This window comes from Chlamydotis macqueenii, chromosome 1, assembly GCF_036417535.1.
Source record: "Chlamydotis macqueenii isolate bChlMac1 chromosome 1, bChlMac1.mat, whole genome shotgun sequence".
Lineage (NCBI taxonomy): Eukaryota > Metazoa > Chordata > Aves > Otidiformes > Otididae > Chlamydotis > Chlamydotis macqueenii.
In genome coordinates this window covers 158,670,574-158,691,631 of record NC_141556.1, presented here as the reverse complement: position 1 = coordinate 158,691,631, position 21,058 = coordinate 158,670,574, and the positions used below count along the sequence as shown (strand labels likewise).

General features: G+C 41.3%; 1 protein-coding gene and 1 long non-coding RNA gene across 5 annotated transcripts in view; one reads left to right on the top strand and one right to left on the bottom strand.

Annotated features, from left to right (window-relative positions):
* Positions 1-21,058, top strand: part of CLYBL (citramalyl-CoA lyase) — a 167,716-nt gene that overhangs the window by 70,458 nt on the left and 76,200 nt on the right. For all 4 annotated transcript variants that reach the window (XR_015261480.1, XM_086771032.1, XM_086771025.1 and 1 more), the window contains exon 2: positions 16,673-16,862. Coding sequence is in view for 3 of the 4 variants with exons in the window: in XM_086771032.1 (XP_086627158.1) it covers positions 16,673-16,862 (190 nt within the window). In the remaining variant the exon portion in view is untranslated. The remainder of the gene's footprint in view (positions 1-16,672; positions 16,863-21,058) is intronic.
* LOC147602327 (uncharacterized) overlaps positions 2,420-21,058 on the bottom strand; it is a 121,084-nt gene continuing 102,445 nt past the window's right edge. The window contains exons 2-4 of the long non-coding RNA XR_015261482.1: positions 3,548-3,845; positions 2,884-3,059; positions 2,420-2,587 (exon numbers count right to left, since the gene is read on the bottom strand). This is a non-coding gene — a long non-coding RNA (uncharacterized LOC147602327). The remainder of the gene's footprint in view (positions 2,588-2,883; positions 3,060-3,547; positions 3,846-21,058) is intronic.

Below are 21,058 nucleotides of genomic sequence, written 5' to 3'. Positions count from 1 at the left end.
GTTGCTAAGCTTTCCTTAGCCAGGTTTTAGATAATGGCTTTTGTTTTTGCTTAGCCATCTGTCCCTGTATTAATTGTCCTTTTCCCCTAGCATCCACCCATAATTTTGGCAAACTGGTTCCCGAGGTTGGTCTGAATTCCTTTTGCCTCATTTTCTATTGTTGGACACCATTACCTTTAGCATTTCACACATTTAATGGATGCAGTTCTGGCTTCTGAAGGGAAGTTCAGCCACTCGCCCTGCATCACAGGGAGCTGAAGTTACTGTATTTTTGTGCAATGTTAAGACCTGGCAAAACAATGTAGAGGTCTAAATTAAAATGATCACTTGTGTGCAGGAAGTCAGTGTGTAGGGCAAGTAAAAACATATTTTTTTTTCTTTCTCTGCAAAAGGAGGTAACTGGTCACAGAGCATTTCAGAAGAACATCTTCTGGGGTCAGCATCAAAGTTCCCATTTCATTTCCATTCTGTGTGCTGAACCACATTTGTTCCGTGTGGTTTACACAGCTTCTTCCCCAGTCTTGGACTGGAGAGCTCCTGAACCAGGCCCTGATTCAGGAAGGTGCTTAGTCAAGTGGTATTATTAGAGTGCTCAGGACCTCCACATTGTGCTCAGCTACCTGGCTTAATCAACATCACACTCTCTTCTTTTTGCTTCTTCCTCCTCCCCTGTACTCTCCATCCTTGCCTCCCGCATCCACCGCTTCATCCTCAAAGATGTATGCCAGGCTGCCCCTGTTTTCCCTAAGCAATGTAGCTGGCTGCCCTAAGTTAAGGCATTTTATCTGTCTCGGATAGCATGTCAAGATGTTCCTCAGTCCTTGCTTTTCATTGATGCTCACCAAAATCTCCAGTGAGCTTTTTTTAAATTTAAATTACATCCTCACCTTACTCTTTTACTCTAGCTTTTGACTTTGTTTTTTTCATAATTTCTAAGTGAATACCTACCCTGGCTTCCTTTTTACATTCCTGGTTGATGGTTTGGTTTCTGTTTCACAGTCTCTTCTCCTGTACTGCTGCATCTCTCCCACAGTCCTCCCCATCCCCAGTCCTCCCTGGTCTTCTCCAGTGGTGGCTTGGTTAGAGTCACGGCCTGGCACTGTCTGCCTCACCGCTTGCACAAAATCCATCCCTCTCCTTGAGGCTTGGGGGCCGCCTCACTGAGACCCGATGCGTTTGTCACCCCTCTCCTGGCTGATGGGGCCACCCTTCCTTGCTGGGTGCTGGCTCTCCACGATTGCCTCTCTTGTTTTGACTTGGCTCTAGAGCTGCCTGCTGCCTGTCGCTGGCTTCAGATTTTGGGCCTGGGTTTTCCTCACCTCATCCCTCTGCCAGAACTGTCTTCCTTCCGCCTAAAATTACCCTTTTATTCTCTTTCTCCTGCGGGTGTTTTTTAATCTTTTTCCTTACTGGCCCTCAAATATGAGCAGTCTTACCGAAGTCCTCCATCTTCCCTGCATTCGAAGCTGCCCTAATGCTCCTTGTGCTGGGTTAAACACTGGTTTTTTTTAGTCGCTGGTTTCCAAGGAATAGAAAGGGTGAATAGCATAATAAAAGTGTATTTTTAAAAGTGTATGAGTAATAAAAATGTATTTTTAATCAAGGCATACACGTCTAGTTGAGTAACAGAGTAATCAATGTATTGCGGCAGCCTGAAGCCTTATTTGTTTCTCCAGGCTCTTGTATCTTCACATCTTCGTAATTCAATCCATCCTGGTCCAGAACGTGTCTTCTATTAGCTTCTTCTTTCTTCTTTCTTTTCACTTTCTTCTTAATAGGCAGCATTTTTGCAGAGACTAGAAAATAATAAACGAGAATATTTTAATACTAGTATATCTAAAATCACATAAAATCACATAAAATTTAACTACTGGTTATCTATTTTTCAAACTAATACAAGCGCCTGAGGCATGAATAAATGTACCTACTAATATTTATAATATCCTTTTTGTGGATCAAAATCTAGTGGCATCCTTGAAATGCTCAAGTTAGCAGGCATGGCTGTTATGGTGAGAAAACAATTTGTATTGTATCTGCTTAGGACAGGAACAAGGGCAACATGTCTTTAAAAGACCCCAAAACCATAACTATCTGTTGAAAGGAAAAGCAAGGTTTCAGGCCAGATTGCACCAGGTTTTTTGTTTGTTGTTGTTTTTTTTTTTTTACCTTTGAGCATGCTGAATGCCAGGACTTATCTTGTAGAGCATCAGGAATGTCCAGTAATGGAACAACATTTCCTCTGAAGAAATAGTTGTTATACATAGTGAAAGAAAGTATTTAAACACAGCAGTAGCACTGGCAGTGGTGGTAATTTACCTTTCAGCTATTCCAAAGCTGTACAAAACAGCCTAAACACATACCCGTTCAGGTTCAGGTAGCTAGGATGAGCGTTGAAGTCTTCCCAGAGACATACCTCTGTTCGCTCTTTCCACAGGGGACCTCAGTCTGTTCTGTGGTTTTCACAGCCCAGCCTGGGTACAGGAACCATGCAGCCTCGACAACAGGGTGGAGAACAGCTCATGGAGTCATTTAGATTGGGAAAGACCCTTAGGATCATCATGGCAAGGGAATGTCCACCCTTGTCCTGCTGCTCCTCAGAAAGGAAGAGAGAAACCAGTTATTTCTCCCCCTTTTGCAGTGCATTTTAAGGCCTCTGGCTACCACTGTAAATGGCTATTTTAGCCAAAAGGTCATCTTTCTTCTCACCTATTAATGTGTAGTAGTAGAGTATTGATGAAACAGCCCCTAAATTCCCTCCTTGAACCCTAAAATAATCTGAGCAGGGACAAGGAGATCATATGAGATTGTTCTCTTACTTTTTTATGGCTAAAAATGTTGAACTCCAAGAGATGAAGTGGAAGGATTGTCACCTGTGTGAAATACCTGGTTGCTTGCTTTGTTCCATCAGGGATTTGGTGAAGATAGGAAGCTGTAACATTAGGGGCAGAGCTGCTTTGGTGCACTGAGACGTGTCTTGAGCCTACAGCAGCTGCAAATCTGCATGGTCACACCTGTACTTGCAAGATACGCAGGATGCCCACAGTGTGTGAATGCCAAGTCTGTGATGCAAAGACCACAAGCGTTACGAAAGTAAAGCAGTGTCATCGATAACTAATGGTGGAACAACCTTCAGTCTAGTCTACGTGGGGTCCTGGGGAGACTTCATATCTCGTTGGAGAATTCCCACTCTAACACCATTGCTGGAGAGGCAGGAAAAGGCAATTTATTACAGCAAAGTATGAGGAATATTTGAGACTAAAAGTTGTGGGAAAAAGTTTTATTATTTCTTGGATTTACGGAAGATAATTCTTTTTGCTGCCTTCCGTCGTTACTTGCTACTGTTGTACCACATTGGGTCTTTTCATACGCATCCATATGTACATATATCTACATTTATATATGCACATTTATATGTGCATAAATAAATAAATAAATTGTAGATGTATCTATATATACAGGCACATAAATATATAAACATAAGCATGCACACATATAAATAAATGTTCACCTCTGACTATCCTGGTTGCAAGCCAAAAGAAAACCTTACCTTTAAGAGTGAGGATATTGTACTGTCTGTCCAGTGTCTCACGTGTTGTTCTTGCTTGCACCCAGAGCCAGTGAGGTTGTTATTTTGCATTTTCTCCTTTAAACTCAAATAACCCAAAAAAGGAGGAAAGACATCGCCTGCTGGATGTGTTGTGGAGAAGAGAGTGGATATGCCACCATTTTTTTCCCCAGCACATCTGATGGTAGTCTCTGACAACAAATCTTGCCGTTACTGAGACAGTAGCTGAACTAAACTGTTATTCAGAAAGATAAAGATGGCAACATCCATTACATTCTTCCTATCAGCAAGGAAACAGATGATGATGAACAAGGGGTGATGTGAGACTAAAACTGATGCTTCCAACCATCCAAATTCCACATATATAATCTCAACTTTGAGAGAGGTACTTCGTTTCTTAATATTAGTACAAATTACTGACATGGTCTGCAGAATTAAAACGTATCTCAATGATGTTATGTCACCTTTGTACTAAACTATATCTAAAAAAAAAAATGTAGGTGGATACAGTAATGGAATATTTTTTCTCTTTATCCAGTACAGGACAAATTATGTATGTCATCTAATTATCTCATTTCCTTAAGTCTGAACCTGTATTCATGACAGAGGTTGTTAAAGAAGACTTTTAAAGGAAAACTGAGTGATGCTTTTACGTATTTTCACAGGGTTTGTTTTTTTTTTTTCCACAAGGTTGTGTATCAGTGACTTCAAGGAGTCTATATGTTGTTCAGTTTTGATACAGATGTGGCGTGCTGTAACACTTACTTAGAGAAACACAGCTGTTCATTCAAATGTCATAAAAACGGTTATATGGAAGTAAACCTAATCCTGTTTCTTCTTAGAGATTTTATTTTCTCGTAATCCAGGATTTTTGCTTATCTATTATATATCATCATTATGATTTAAAAGCTATTTTCTTTATTTGTGCAGGTTGCAAGGGAGGCAGTGTATTTCTCGTCTTCACTTATTTTTATTGAAAAGCCTATGTCAAGAATTTAGAGAAAAAAATCCTCACTCTTAAACTGGGGTAGTCTAGAAGAACAGCTTAATTTGCGGCACACCAGAGCCTTTCTCTTTCCTTCCCTCTCAGCCATATCCAGCTCTTCTCTCTCCACTAGGCAGCTATTGGGGAGAGGACTGTTTTCTAAAATTCGGGCTTAAGGGAGGGGGATCGAAGATGTTGATATGTGTTGTGATGCAGTGAGGTAGGAAATCTGCATTTAAGGAAACTGAGGTGTTTGGGTGAAAAAGGGGTGAAACACAGCTGTCAGGGAGGAGAGCAACTTTGGCTCTTGAGCTTTACCTAAGTTTCAGTTGGCTTTCTTTGAGTGTTCACTGGCCATGTAAGTATATGCTGTAGCAACCACAACCACACAAGTAATCTCACCTGGGAAATACAGATAAGAAACTCCCACAGAGCATGTAATAAGAGCGCTTGCACTCACGCTTGCACAGAGCAAGGCCCGTCAGGTGCTCTCAGTGCCCTAAAAGGGGCTTCTAGCTGATAATTTGACTTTTTTGTGAAAATAAAATCATATTGTTTTGCAGAGAGCTTGATTTTCAGCCTGTCTCTCTTCCAGTCTTGATGATGATGATTTTTTAAACTCAGGTCTCTGTAAGATGCCCATGTCAGTGACTGACTGACCATCAAATGGAATGGGACTTGCTAGGTGGGGGATCTGCAGTGGGGAGCCGAGAGTCATGGTTTTATGACCAGTTTCTGAGTCTCCTGAGATATGGCAAAGCCAATCTGAAGAGTTCTGTGAAATTTTTTAGAGATAATTAAATGATAAAAGTAGCTTAGAAATGGGTTTTTCTATAGCAGGCTTCTGCATTTAATATTAAAATATATCCCTTGGCCAACGTTTTTTCTTCCATCACACATTCATATTATCTGCCCTGGTAGGTTCAGCACCTTTATGGTCTTTGAGCTTGCCTACACAGCAAAATTCATCCTTGGTAAGACAAGCTGTGATGATATCACCACTGTGTTTCTCTACATTAGTTCCCCAACATGGGCTCCCCCAGGTGAGGTTTGTCTTCTCCAAGCATGTTCACCTCCTCAAGGCTCTTAACAAATTGCCTGAGTCAGGAGGAAGGTGATAGCTGTGGAACTATGGAACTCTGTGGCCAGAGGGGTACTGAGCCTGAAAAGGCTGGTAGGCGCCAAAATTGCCATTTTTAGTTTACTGACCTTGCCAAGGTGATGATTTTGGAGGGCCGCTGCTGAGTTAGGGATTGGCGTGCCTGTTTCCACATAATAAAGATATCCTTCAGCTGCTTATGTGGAAGATCAAAATGAATTGACAACTGTCACCTTTTTATCATTAATTTCACAATATTTGGTATTTCCTTTAAGCCCAGCTTCCTAAAATCTCACCTTTAATATTTTTGTTTTTTTTTTACTTGTAAAGAAAATATCTGGCTTTGTTGCCAGGAAAAGCTTGAAAATACAAAGCCAAGGACACAAGAACCAGAAAATAATATTTAATTGTTCACTCTCAAAATGTTGCAATTTTTATTGCAGTCTCATGATTTAATGTAACATTGTTAATGATTTTTTTAATTCTTGGTGTTATTAGCAAACAGAAAATGAATAGGTTTTTTTTTTTTTAAGAGGCATATGAAATAATGGGCAGATTCAGGATAAATACTGAAGAAAATGTAGGTTTTCCATCACCATCTGTACAAGAGCAGTAATAATGTTAATTCTTGTAACACACTGAAAAAAAAGCAGAAGAAAAAGAAAATATACTGGATAATAAATCTTTGCCAAGTGTTTATTTACTAGAAATCAAGAAAGTTCAGCAGTCTCCATAAAACTCTTTAATCCCACCTCTGCTACTAGTCTTGTGCATTTTAACTTTAGATGATTGAAAAGGGACAGTTAAAGGCATGAAAATATAAAAATTGGAATTTTTTATATCTTTTGAAATTAATAATTTAAGATCTGTTTTTTCAGCTAATTTCATTCTCAAAGGAAACAGGGCTGGGCTTATTACTGTTGTTACCACAACTGTCATAGAAAGATTCCTACATTTTGTTAGCATTGAATGGTGATAGCAGCATAGAAAATTCATTTGATCTTACATGATGTTCTTATGGTTAATAAGATTTACATATGACATTTTTGTATGATTAAAAGTACTGGAATTTCATTGCAGTAGGCATTAACTTCTGTGATTGAAGTTAAGGGAGTTTTTTTTTATATAGCTAATCAAGAGTTTAACTGCCTCTGGGGCATTTTAAGAAAATGTTATACTGTACTTAACAAACATTATACTACAAATAAGAGTGATATTCCTGTAATTAAAACAGTCTGGATATTGCTTAATGAATGTTTTTCTTATCTTAATGTATAGGCAGTAAGGATTCATGTAGTCGCCTTTATTAACTTGTGGAGTTAGTTAAAAAGCTGGTTAAAACAGTAAGTCCATATCAGGTCAATATAAAATGCTTATGTAGGGATTTCATTGCTCTTATAAATCTGACTAGTTAAAAAATAAACACAGATGCTCGTTTGTCCCATCCTGAGCTGTATTGCAGGGTAATATTTCTGCCTGTAGACATTTCTAAAGTTAAGTGCTGCCTGGCGCACTGCGGGATTTTCAAGTATTCTTCTTTGTTTTCTGTTTAGGAAATATTTTTAAATTTCCACCAGACTGCTATTCAAAAGCAAAGAGCTGTTGTTTTTCAATTAGCGTAGCTACACTTGCTGCTGAACTAATAGCATTGCACATTCGTTCGTTCTTCTGTCATATTACATCAACTTTGATGTAGTTACAACATTTTTTTTAAAATGTAATTGTGGTGCATTTTAGTTTTATAGTTCTGTTCTTCAGCAATTTTGTATTTACTAACTGCTTGCTAAATTGTTTTTCACTGCTCAGTTATTTGGCACAGAAACTGTTCTGAATAAGTTCAGTTTAATACAAAATAATTCTTCTGCAAGATAATTCCTCTACAAAATAATTATTCTACAAAATAATGCGTGGGTAAGCATTAATCGTATTTTTGCTTTTCATCTGATTCTGAAAATACCATTCAGGGTTTTTTTTTCCCCAGCTGAGATCGAGTGGCTTTATGTTGTTTAAAAGATATTCACCAGCTGGATTGCATCTGCATGCATCTAAGTCTCAATTTTGCACAAGTCTGTGTGCCAAAACCTGAAAATAGCAGGTTGGCCCACGTATAGCCTAAGAACACATGGAAATGGAACAGTTTCATAATCCAAAATTAATCCCCAGTCCTGCAGGCACTTAAGCACATGGTTAATTTTAGGTGTTTGACTAGTCCTTTTCGTTTCTCCGGGCTAAGTACATGCTCAAGTGGGTTTACAGGAGCAATCTCAAAGTGCAATATTGTTTTGTTTTTCCTAAGTAGTAAAAATGTCTATGCTTTATTTAGTGGCATAATTTACACACATTTCTAAGTACAGGAATTGTCGAGCTGTTTGTGCTTTGGCGAAGTTTAGACTGCCGTAAATTGCAAATCGAGGTGAAATATGGCCTATTTAATGAAAAATTCTCAGGGGTATGAAGGGAACCTCAGTTTGTAAAATATCCCCACCACAACCAAGATTACAAAGGAAACAATTTGTCATAAAAAAAATCAGAGATTCTGAAAGACCCAAAGTGAGTGGCAAATTTCTTCTTTCTCATGACTTCTGCAGCGCCGGTGTATTGACATTCAATTCATTTCCTTCTGCTAAATATTCTCAGAGACATCTTTAGCGTAATTTTATTTTAACTCTGATGTAAGTCAGAACTAATTTTAAGGACCGTACCGTTTTCCTTTTCTCCCACGCTGTGCAGATATGGATATCTAACCTGCGTAGGCTCTGGTGAATGAACATAGTGGCTCTGTGTTACAGCAAGGTCGTTTAACAGGCAGGCATGGCACTTTGTTGATTCTGACTTTATCAAGTGCCAGTTTCTTATTTTACATATAACTCGTTAGCAGCCCGCTCCTAAACTGCTCTGGAAGCTTTGGCTGTTTGGGACTCAGACTGTAATCACAGTAATTAGCACTGAATTTTAAAATCCTGGTCTCAATCTTGACCTTGCAGCATTCAGCCGACGCGCACACAGCTGGACCGGTGGCGGGAGCTGCAAGAGCTCGGTGCTGGGGATGCTCCCTGTATCCTGGTGTGGGCACTGGCCTGGGGAAAAGAGGGGAACAGGGAAGAAAAAAGGGGAAAAGCATGTTCAGTGAGAAAAGAAATACCGTCCAAACATTTTTATCAAGTTTTGTGTATGTGTACATAGAGACCTAGGTGGCTGCACAGCCAGTGTCCGTGAAAATATTGGGGCAGGATTCATAGGAAGGGAAGTGCCCCATGATGAGCCAGAGGGGAGAATTGGAAGAGGCAAGAGTGGTTTTGCAATGACATAAAGAACCTCCTCAAAGTTCAGCTTTTCTGCAGAGGCCACCAGCATGGATCTAACTTTATAAAAATGCCACCATTACAGATTTGGGGTTTTTATATGTTCACTTCCTAAGAGTTTGGCACAGGATGCTCCAGGACAGCTTATTGGTGATACGTGCCTGATCCTCCTTCTGAACTGGAAGATGCTTGACCCCAGAAGCCATGGTTTTTCCTTTGTATTGCACAGCCCGGAGCACACTTGGTGCTTACTGGTTTGTACACAACAGTGATAAACCAAAACAAACCATGCATCGATGTCACACATCCAGAGTAATCTCTTCTTACTTCTCAAGGCACATCTTAGCAAAGGCTAATCTTATGTGTAGTCCTTTCTAAACCTTTCGATCTGGTATTGAATATTCATCTTTATTGTGAGATGGTTTTGTTATTTAAAATGTGTTGTAATTTCTGTCACAGCTGCTGGCTGTAATTCTGTAAAAATATGTAATGCAAGAGCTTCTGTTCAGAAAACATAGCTAAACAAATTTTGCAAAATTTCCTAACAGTGTTAGATTTTTAAAATGCAATGTAGAAACAACATCAGTTAAATACATGAAAGCTCTTAAAATTTACTCGTAGAAATTAAAACTTCAAAATTGTTTCTATTTAGTGATTATGTTTATTTGTATATCTTCATATTTGGGAAAACAGTTTAGGGAAATGAATTGTTGCCTTAACTGCACCTTCCTTTGGTTGATGTGGCAAAGCAAATGTGTCACAGACAAACAGAGTTCTTTTCCATTGCCCTGCAGTGATGTGGGTTTAAGCAGCAGAAAGCATCCCAAGGAGCCAGACAGAAACTTTGCTAATGGTAAAAGCCAAGCGAGGCGCAGCTCGGCTCGGGAATACTTTATGGGCATGACGAGTTATTCAGAGTTATCCACGCCGTAAGGAAGGGAGCGAACCCTCGACTGTATGTCACGTATGTTAAAGCTCCCCAAGACAGGACACCAATTAACCTTGGATGATAGCAAACACACACACACAGGCTGCCCGAGAGAGGCAGCCTGTTGCCATTAGTAGGAAGCAGCAGCCCTTGTCACCCTGAGCCATTATTTAAATCTCTTCAAAAATTCCCTTATTAAGTCAAAGAACCGTAGCGCTCTCCTCTTCCTCGCAAACAGGCTGTTTTTGCTGCCGTGAAAATAGGAGACGTTGGTAACATGAGAAGCCAGTGGTCCTTTTATTTTTATCCTCGCTGTCTAATTTGGCCATTTTGAACGGAGAAGAAAAAAAAAGCCCTGATCTTCAGTCAAAGCAATTCAAGGCATGGTGGAGCTCGGAGTGAACCAAAACAACAGGGTCAAATGTAGTTGAAAGAACATGGTGGGGTAAATAAAAGGTCTCTTTTTTTTCACATTTAGCGCTGGTGGGAGGAGAAAGTTTGGTTAACTATTTAACCTATGATAGCCTTTTATCATTTTATGGCTTAGGGGTCCATGATTTTAAGCCTTTGTCAGTACGTTCCTGGTTTGTATTCGGTCTTTTCCTCAGAAAGGCTCTGATGCCCAGTTATACCACTTACATCGATTTACTGCAGATAGGAAAAAATTACAAATAGCAGCCGAAGATACGTATTTTTCCTAAAATGACTTGCCAGTAACTTTGCATTTGGTACTCAGTTTCTGTTAAACACTAAACTGCTTTACTCCACTCACAGTTCTCTGCATTGTGATTTTTTTTATCAGCGGGGCTCTCCTTCCCCGTTTGGTTCTCCTCTCTATTTTTTGGCTATAATGCGATGTGTCCTGATCAGTTGGAGCAAGCGCTCACGAAAGGTCACTTGGAAGCCCCCTTTTCATTTCTCCCAGCTACAATTTTTCCAGCAGGCAACGGCTCTCGGGAGCGACCCCCTCCAATCTGTCCCTTTTGATAGCCGAAGCAGGCTGTTAACGGGGGTTAAATTTCTTAATTCGCTGAGTTTTTGTCAGTGCTTCTTCAGCCCACCGCACTTGGTCCCCGCGTCTGGGTGCAGCGCAGACCGCCTGTCTCCCTCAGTAAGGATGCTCCGAAAGTCTTAAGGGTTTATTCTTTTACCTTCCACAAACTTGAGGGACTGAGTTCCAATTTTCTACCTGTGTATCTCCCATCAGCTTCAGGGGAATTAATCTCCACGTTACATCAATGCAGGATCGTTTCGACTTTATTGGGGGAGTTTAAAACCAGACAAAGCCTCTTCCAGGGCGCTTTGGCTGGGAAGGAAAGCTGCTTGTCAAGGGATCTCAAACCAGGAGAGCTGGTGGCTTCTGCCTGCCCTGGCAAGAGGTTAGGTTTGGGGGGTTTCTTAATTAGTTTTTGAAGGGTCAGGGAAATGACCGTAGTGGATCTGGAACAAAGGAAGAGATGAAAATGTAAAGCTGAGTGTTTGATATGTTGATAACTCCCCGGTTTTAATTTTAGCATAATTGGATCAGGGTTAGTGGCAGTTGTTAGGTAAAGTAACTTCCCAAAGTTCTGGCTTTATTCAAAAGTAAATATCATAGTTCTTCTCTTTTAACCTAAGTCTTTCCTTTTTTTTTATTTTTTCCCCCCAAAGAAGAAGTGCTCAGTTTACCTCGGATTTATTTTCCCTAGGAAAGCGAAAAGATTTCGAGGACCGGTATTCTGATGGTAAAGCTTGTGACATGAGCTTTTGTTTTCCATGCGAGGAAACCTTAGCATTTTTTCACATGTTAACTTTTAAACAATTGCAGGGAATTTCTTTTCCTTGAAAAGTGCCGTCCTTTTCTTTTTCCTCCCCTTTTCTCTCTTCTTGATATTTTTATTTCCCTTTTATATGGAGACTTGTAGATTTTGTCACTTCAAACGTTCGCTGTTCCTCCTCTTTTCTTTCGCTTTACAATACACACTAGGAGATTTTTTTTTTTTTTTTGCATATTCCTCCCCTTTCTCTGTGAGATATTGTAGTTGACCAAATTTAAAACACTACAGTATTTAGCATCCCCGCAGTGCCATTTTAAGTATTTGGACCTGGAAAATGCCCCAAGCAATAACTACCTGAATTGCTTTTAATTACACAATATAGCTGCATCATTTTACTTCAGATTCTTTTTGATTGATGCTGTAAGGCAATTGTAACCATGGATGATGGGATTAAGTGCCTCTTGAAGTGACTTTACCTTCTTGTGGGAACAAAGGGAAAGAAGAGAACACTTAGTCCCTTTTTGAGTGAACAGCCTTTTTTCACTTGCTATATAAAGAAATACAATTAACAAACATTATCCCCAGAGGTGAATTGAAATGTACATGCGGACAATAACCGCTCTTGACTGCAATTAGACATATATGATCCGAGGTATTTTGGCCATTCATTAGTGCTAATTGTTTGAGAAACAAGCCCACAGAACAAATGATTAAAATGTTCGTGCCATAACCGGGATTATTAGCATGTGTGATAAAATGCATGCGCCGCAGCTGTACCAATAAAACTCGCCGGCGAGTGGCTTTGATTCAACAAATACTCCACTCGGCTGCAAGCCCTTCCTATTTGCGCAGGGCCTGCTGATGTTTATAACAAACAACTTATATCTGCTTTTCTTAATTAGAAAGAATTACTATGCAAATTGCAGGGCTTTGTAATTTCGGAGAACTTTCCTTTGTCTTTGGCGGATTATTTGCGTGTGGTTGCGAGCTACTCCCTAGTAAATTCTACACAGGAAAACCATTATATTTACTCTGGGGGTTTTTTTTTGCTCACATTAGAGAAAAAAAAAACTGTAGGAAATTTTGCTGCATTAGCTGGGTTGTGTTCAGTGGGGTCTTGGGTCTTGGGTCACTTCTGGCCTTCTGCTACAGCACCACGGATATCCAGGACTGTGGTTAGGATGCAACTACGTGCATACAGCTCGGAAATACACACTGTGGAAATTATCCAGCTTTTAAAAGAGTTTGATTCAAAATGCCTAAACATCTTCTTTGGAAACGCTTGCCAGCATTGTGCCAAAGATAGTAGAAGGAAAGATTTGGCCTGTCAAGCAAGGGATCTTTTTCATGTGTTAGGCGGATTGCGCTGTAGCATCTCTTCCAGGGACAATTTGATCTAGCAAATAAACAGGGAACAGAGGTGCAGGTTGAAGTGCTGATCCTGAAAATCACTTGTGGGAGCACTTTACTTTGTGAGCTGTATGCTGTTGGCCCCAATGAGACCGCACAGGTGTGTGCAGTTAGGTATATGTGTGAGTACGAGCAACGCTGGAATGTGAAAATGCAGACTACCGCAGGGAAATGCATATAACTTGGGGTAATTCCACTGGTTGCAGTCACACTGTATGGCTGCCATTGCAAAGTGCAATGTTTCCTAGTAAATAAATCCAAAAGAATTTTTTTTCTTCCTCCTGAGGATGAACTGTTTGGTCTTGGGTGATACGGTTCTCAGAGGATCACAAGTAACTTTAACTTGCCAGCTACTTTTACATATTTGATGAAGACTTTAGTAAAGCGTTACATTTGCTGAAGAAATTGAGTTTCATTTCTGAGACCCAAGAGCATTCAGCATGCTGCTAGATGCTATGAATGAAAATACGCTGCTGTAAAACAATCTAATGAGCATTACCAAATAGCCTAGTCCTTGTTTTAACTTACAGTGCTTAAAGGAAGAAACATTATCTTAGCAAATTCACTTGGCTTGTGTCCATGTGTTTAGTTTAAAGCACAGTCAAACTTAGTTTAAATCATTAAAACACTTGCAGTCAGGAAAAATATGTAAGATTTTCTTCCTCTTTATGGCTTGGAGTTAACAATATAATTGAGACTGCAGTGCTGTGTGGGGTTTTTTTGTCCTAAAAAAAAGTATCTGCTGGGGATGTTTTTACTCTATCAAAATAACAGAAGAAGTCAAGATAATCAGGATAGTGTTTCCTACCAGAGTAGCTAACTGCTCCTATGCATAGCACACTGGGCCTTGCCACTGTCAGCTGTAAAGAGGTCTATAGGCAAACTTCTTCCTCTGCATTTCATTTTATTGTAGAACACAAAATAAGACTGTGCAAGGAAGATGCACAGTCAGAACAGAAGGGTTTTTTTAAGAATAGCTGGGCTGCTGGGGAAGTCATACTGCTCCTCTGTCTGAACAAAAGTTCGTACACCTCAGTGGTGATACCTGACTAAATCTGGTCTGCAGGTAACGATGGTTTTACCTACACAGTGCTACACGGCGATGTGCGTGGTACGCAGAGCAGTTGCCTTTGCGGGGTTTGCAGCAGTATGAGGGAAAACAGCTGGTCAGGCAGCCCTTGGTTGGATGACAGCCTGGAAGAAATCCCGGGTAACGTGTGTGACAGGAGATATGTCTCATCTCAGCGTGCTCTGAGATTATGGTGTTAGCCACGTCTATCGAGTTTCAGTTTTGGGAGAGTTGGAGGGTTGCTGAGAGGCAATCATTAAGGGTTCTTCAGGGGCTGCTTGGCTCTAGGCTGGAGTTAACTATTAATGGGCTGAGCTCTTTGACTCCTTTGTGCCTTTGGGAACTATGGGATTGAAGCCATCAGAGAAAGAGAATAGAAACTAATCACTTTTGTCCCCTCATATGTTTAGTGAAGGACTGCAGACTTCTTTACTGACCTCTGTGTCACACTGAAAAAAGACTCTTCTCTATCCATTTGAGATAAACCACTCTTCCACCTCCTCCTTGCTCCCCCAAAGTGTTCTACTGCAAGAAAATGGGATTAAGTGGATTTAACTAGCAGCCACTTGAGTAGCCACAAGTTGTGTTACCATCCCCACTTCAACGCGAGTCAGGGGACATGAAGTGGTTTGTAGGAGAGGGGCAAAGAGGGTACTTAGGGGATACTCAGTGGATCTTGGTGGCATGTCTCCAGGTATTGTCAGGACCTCCACCACCCAAGTCATGAAGCTGTTGCAGTTGGAAATTAAGAGGATTTATAAATAATGGTAGCACCGGCACTTGTGTTAAAATAATACTTGTTTATATTTAACAACAAAGCTGCCCCATTGCTTAGAGTGAATTAAGCATTACTAGACATGTTACAAAGAAGAGATTGGTGATGATTTTTGGTGGGCTTGTAAAGTGGGTTCACCCAGGACATGCAGAGACCCAGCAGAGGAGATGGTAGGATAGTTGTCCTTTTCAACATAGTTTACTGAGATAAAATGTGATAAAAGCTTTCTTTATATTTTTTAACCCAAGACCTGTATTCAGCTTTTAGGGTGCTTGCTCTCGGGGGAGGGAGGGTTCTTCAATGGAGTTGGCTTAGAAAGGCAAGTGTTGTAGTGGTCTGTCAGTGACACGTCACGTTGGCTCTGATTTAGATTGACTGAACTCATTTCCAAGCATTTGAGGGTGTTAGTCATGTTCACTTTGGAGAAGCCCCACGTTCCTGTGTAGTCATGTGTCATCCAAGTCATGTGTCATCCAACTTGGGAAGCGTTATTAAGAGGGGCACAGGAAAATGCATGGGTCCCTGACATGATGTGATAATGACATGTTCAGCACGGTGCTAGAAAAGCTTTGCATTATTCAAAGTGCTGAATAATATACATGATAATGCATAATGGTGTTATATGGTAGGATTATTTTGTGGCATAAGTGACTTGTGCTCCGAGTATGAGGGCAAATTGTATTATTTTGTCCTCATTTTTGATGTCGCAGAATAGGCCTGAGGGGTACAGTGTGAAATGAGAAGGAATGGGAGCAGACAAAGGGGATTTTTTTTTTTTTTTTGGAAGGCCATGAAATGAGGGGCACCCTCTGCAATTTATTTCTCTGTGCTTGTAACTATGGAACAAAGCAAGCTCCCTGCCACACTCGAGGGCAGCGTCCTCCTGCAGACCCCGCTGCCTTCAAGTGGGCCTCACTGGGAGAGACCCACTGGGAATACCGGCACAGGGCACGACAAACCTGATGCCTATGGACCTTACGGATGCCACCTACTCAAGCCATGTGGCACCACAGGCTTACACCTGCACTGAAGTGTGGTGCACAAAGCATTTGTGAATTCTGAGAGGCACCGCAGCCAGCAACCTGCTGCTGGTGCTGGTGGGTCAGTGAGCTCTGTCAATGGAAGTCTGTGCTGTGGATCTGAAGGTGTAAAGGCTTCTGAGAGGACATCTTTGGATTAGTGAGATTCCACATTACATGAGATTTTTCATTCTGTTTTCCTCGTTTCCCCTTCCGTCCATTTTGCTTATTTAAAAATTGCATGCAAATACGCTTGTTGATACAATGCTAAGGTTGCAAAATCAACTTCACAAACCCATGTTTGTTTTAACCAACACTCCTGCGTCATTCACAGCATGCCATCCAGCTCCTGGAGCAAACATGGCAGATAGCAGCCTCCTCCCTAAAGCAGTCCCAGTCCGTTCCCAGCACAGCCTCCAGCCTACAGAGGAATCCTATGACACGGGAAAATCCATCCACCCCGCTTCTGTATTTAATAGTTGGCATAGTGCACAGATCAGGCAGCGTAATTAAGGCTGGCAGTTCTTCAGTTCTTAGTGTTTAAGTTTGCAACTTCTGTTGAACATAGTGGTTTGGGAGTTTTATACTGTAATTAACTGTAATACTGATATCTCCCTACCTTGGCTCTTCCTAAGGAAATAAAATATATAAATAACCCAAACCCAGCCACTAGCTAGGTAGGAATATTTCCCTTGTAAAATACAGTCAAGTACTCTTTACTGCTTTGTAGCCAAGAGTCTAATTTCAACAATATCCTTTACAGGGCGGATTCTCCTCTGCCAGCTGGTGTTCCTAAGCTTAGTTGTCGCTTTGCATCATCTCACAAGTACGTTCCCAGGCGAGCTGTGCTGTATGTACCTGCGGATGATGAGAAGAAGATACGAAAAATCCCATCACTAAATGTAGATTGTGCAGTGCTGGACTGTGAAGATGGTGTGGCTCTGAACAGAAAGGTAATTAAAAATTATCTGTGTGATACAATCGGCGCTAAAGACAACATGTGGAAAAACATTGCCTTTGCCTTGGGGAAGTGACAACCAGAGAGACAAAGATAAATCTTAAGATATAGAAAGTAATAGAACAGTGATAGGATTTGTGGAGGTGTTGAGAAAACCTGCTTACCCAGAACTGAAAGAGATCCCATGTGAGTAAGTGGGGAGTGAGTTTTGAAGGAATACAGAGTTGGGTGTAAGCTCTCATCACAGAAGAGTGGGAGATACTATTATTATATTTCTTAGGGAAGAGGAAGAAATGGACTATGAGAGGAAAAGTGGGAAAGGAAGAGTTAGTTCAGAATTTCCAGGTGGGGGGGTTGTTGAAACAAAAGCATCTTCAGATTGTGAGCAAAACAGTGTGGGTTTGGTTTCGAGCCTTGGGGTGTTTAGAAATATTTACTTACTGAGCTTTTTGGAAGAAGTGCTGTTAGTAGTGCTCCTGAAGGATGGAGAAGTTAGAACCTGAGTGCACCAGGGTCTGGAGGGCGATTTAGAATGAAGGAGCTGCAAGAAAGCGGGCATGGAGAGCAGCGTGGGAAAGAGATTTAGATGTGTTAAGTACCACTGCCAAGTTTTTGTTGACTTTGAATTGTGAAAGAAGAGAGAGCGATCTAGCATGTATTAAGTTTTTCTTGCAAGCACATTTTTTAAGTACATGAAAATAACCATTTTAAAATGTTTCACATCTTTCTATGAGAAACTGGTGTAAATGTTTCCTAGTGAAAGTTGAATAGGAACATAAGGGTTTTTTTTTCCCATATCATCTCAAAAATGTGGATGAAATTTTAGGTTTTTTCTGTTTCTTGGGAGTTAATACTTTCCAGAAGTTTCCACTCTTTACCATTCAGGTCTTTACAGGTATGTTGGAATGAAAAAGTTTACAGAGTTTGCCTATATCTATTTTAGTTCTGAAAAGTGAAAATAGCATTGCTGAATGTTCATGTGTAGTGCTGAAGACAGTTGGAAAACATTTTCCGGTTGTTAAAATTCAGTGTGGAAGACTAAGATTATATCTGCTGTCATCATTAATATTGTTTAGGTCATATTTGGGAGGCTGCTGCTGTAAGATGACACAAGACACAGTTGTGTATTAAACTGCAGTATTTTTAGGTGCAGCTTAATTTTATAAAACAAATCATTTAGAGTAGAAGCATCTATTTTTAACAGAGGATGACAGCAAACCAAAATTTTTTTTATCAAGGTGACAAAGTTGACAGTAGTAATTTTCAAAGTGTGGTAAAATTCTAGCTCTGTTGAAGTGACGGGGAGTTGTGCCACTGGGTATAAGATTTCAAAGAAATTAGAGGGAAAATCTGTAATAGGAACTTGAGATGACAGATGAGCCTCTAACTGAGCTTAAATGCAAGAACGAAGCAGACAGGAGGTAAAAGCGGGGACAAGTGACGAAGGAGCAACAGAGAAGTGTTGTCCAGGCACGTAGGTACAAAATGAGGAACCTTGACTAGAATCAAAACTGGTGAGGGACAAGCAGGATAAGAATGGTTACTATGAGTCTATAAGCAGCAAAAATGAGAAGGAAGACCAGGGCAAGTGTGGACCCACTGCTTCATGAAGCCTCAGGCTTTACTGTCAGAGTCTACTCTCAGGCCTTCTAGTAGGTAGTAGCCACAGTAGAGGAGGATGGAATTAGGGTCAATTTAAATGAGCTGGTCCATGGAACCAGAAGGACACGCTGCAGGCTGCTGAGGAAGCTGACTAGTGTCATCATGAAACTGCTGTCTGTCATCACTGAAAGATCATGGTGGCTGGGAGATATTCCTGACACCTGGAGAAAGGTAAATGTCACAGCCATCATCACAAAGGGTAAGAGTGAGGAACTGCAAGCCCATCAACCTCATGTCAGTCTCCAGGAAAGGGATGGTCCTGGTTTTCCTGGAAGGTATTTCAAGGACCTGAGGACCTAGCCAGAATGGACTGATCAGGAGCAAATCACACCTGAAGTACCTGATTGCCTTCTCTGAACAAATTACTGTCCTTGAGTATGAGAGCTGAATAGATGTTATCTACCGTGACTTTAGCAAGGCTTTTGACATGATCTCATGTAGTATCCTGGTTATCAGCCTGAGAAAAAAATGGACCATATGGACAGAGAATAGGATGGGAGGAAGTCTGGCAGGAATCAGGTGGTCCACGCTGTGTGTTGGTTTGCACTTACCTCTGCTGGGACCAGTACTGTTTAACTTCTTCACTAGCAACCTGGTTGATGGGATGGAGAGCAACCGTATCAGCTTCATGATGAAACCAAATTGAGACGAAGCTTATATGCTGAAGGGCACAGCTGCTGTTCTGATGAGGCTTTACAGTTGGAGGAACAACCTGACAGGAAAGGTAATGAAGTCCAGCAAAAGTAGAAGCAAACTCCCGGCACTGGGCTGGGATAACCAATCTGCTGCAGTAAAAGGCTGGGGAGTGACTGCCCAGGGGCAGCTCTGCCAAAAAATGGCCCTGGATGCTGTTTTACAGCAAGCTGAATGGGGTCAGCAGTGCACCCTGGCAGCAAAGGTGACCAACCACCTCCAGGGCTGTGCTGGCGCTGGTGCAGCCAGCGGGTCCAGAGATGGGGGTCCGTCTCCTCCACTTGGCTTTTGAGGGTCTCTCTGGGGGGCCTGTGCCCAGCTGTGGGTCCCAGGACAAGAGAGAGACTGACCAATGGGAGGGGGCCCAGGAAGGGCTGCCAAGGTGGTCTTCGTGGAGGAGGAGAGTCTGAGAAGCTGAGTTTGATCATCCTGGAGAAGAGACGGCTGAGCTGGGCCTTGATGGAGTCTTTGCTGCCTGAGGGGAGCTGGATGGGTGGCAGAGCCAGGCTCTTCTCAGAGGAGTTCAGCAGCAGGGCAGGAGCAATGGACACAAGCTGCATGAGGGGAAATGCTAACTGGAGATAACGGAAAAAAAGTCTTCCTCATGCAGGTGATTAGACACTGGAAGAGGTTATCCAGAGCAGTGGTGCATCCTCCCTCTGTGTGTGGATTCCAGTTATTCAAGCCTTGGCTGGATGAAGCCGTGAGCAACCTGGTGTAGAGTGGTAGTTAGCCCTGCTTTGAGGAGGCAGATGGATGAAGTGGCCTCCTGACGTCATTTCCAACTTGAATTAGGCTGTGTGATTGCATGATCTAGTAGCAAAGCATAATTCAAAGTGATTGGAAGATTTAATTTCATGTTTAGATCTTCCACAGATACTCAGGAAGACTTTGATACTTAGGTTCTGTGAATGTAAGGCTGAAATTGTTATTTCTCTTGCAGCTTAATTTATTAATGTTTATGAGGTGTTTGGAGAATTTATGTGAAAGATACGTCAAGAACATGCACTGAAGTACAGTATTTGGTGGCCTATTGCAAATGGGTCATCTGAAACTGAGGAAAAAAACCAGCCACTGGGAAAAACAGCAACACTGTGTCTAGCCTTTAATCATGATTCTTAAGACAAGTAGTACTGATGAATTTGGCTGATGAAATGGCCTCAAGTTGCAGCAGGGGAGGTTTAGGCTGGATATTAGGAAACACTTGTTTACTGAAAGAGTGGTCAGGCACTGGAACAGGCTGCTCAGGGAAGTGGTGGAGTCACCATCCCTGGAGGTGTTCAAAGAATGTGTAGACGTGGCACTCCAGGACATGGTTTAGTGGACATGGTGATTATAGGTTGACGGTTGGACTTGATGATCTTGGAGGTCTCTTTCAACCTTAAGATTCTATGATTCTATGATTTTATTTATTGCCATGTTTTATGTTGGTAAAAATGCTACTTATGAATTTTCTTGAAATTGATGACAAAATGTTAGTTTTTGGGAAAATCAGGACCTGGTTGAAGGTTCACAGTGCCTTGTGTCAAACTTGCCTGTCTACAGAAGGCTTTTACTTGCATCAAGTCCAAGCAGAAAGTTTGAACCACATCATACCAGGTCTATTATAGCAAGATGCTGTGTGGTTTGTACTAGGATTAAGTTAGATTTGGAGAGATGCAGAATCTGGAATGTTGGCAGCTGCATTTGGTTGCTCATTTAGAGGGAAATGAAGATGAGCTTCCTGTAACCAAAGCCAGTAACATTTGCAAAACTGTGTCTGGCTGCAGTAGCTGCTTTTGGAGCAGCAGTTGCAAATTAAAAATCTTTAAATATTTTCTATACAATATTTTTTCT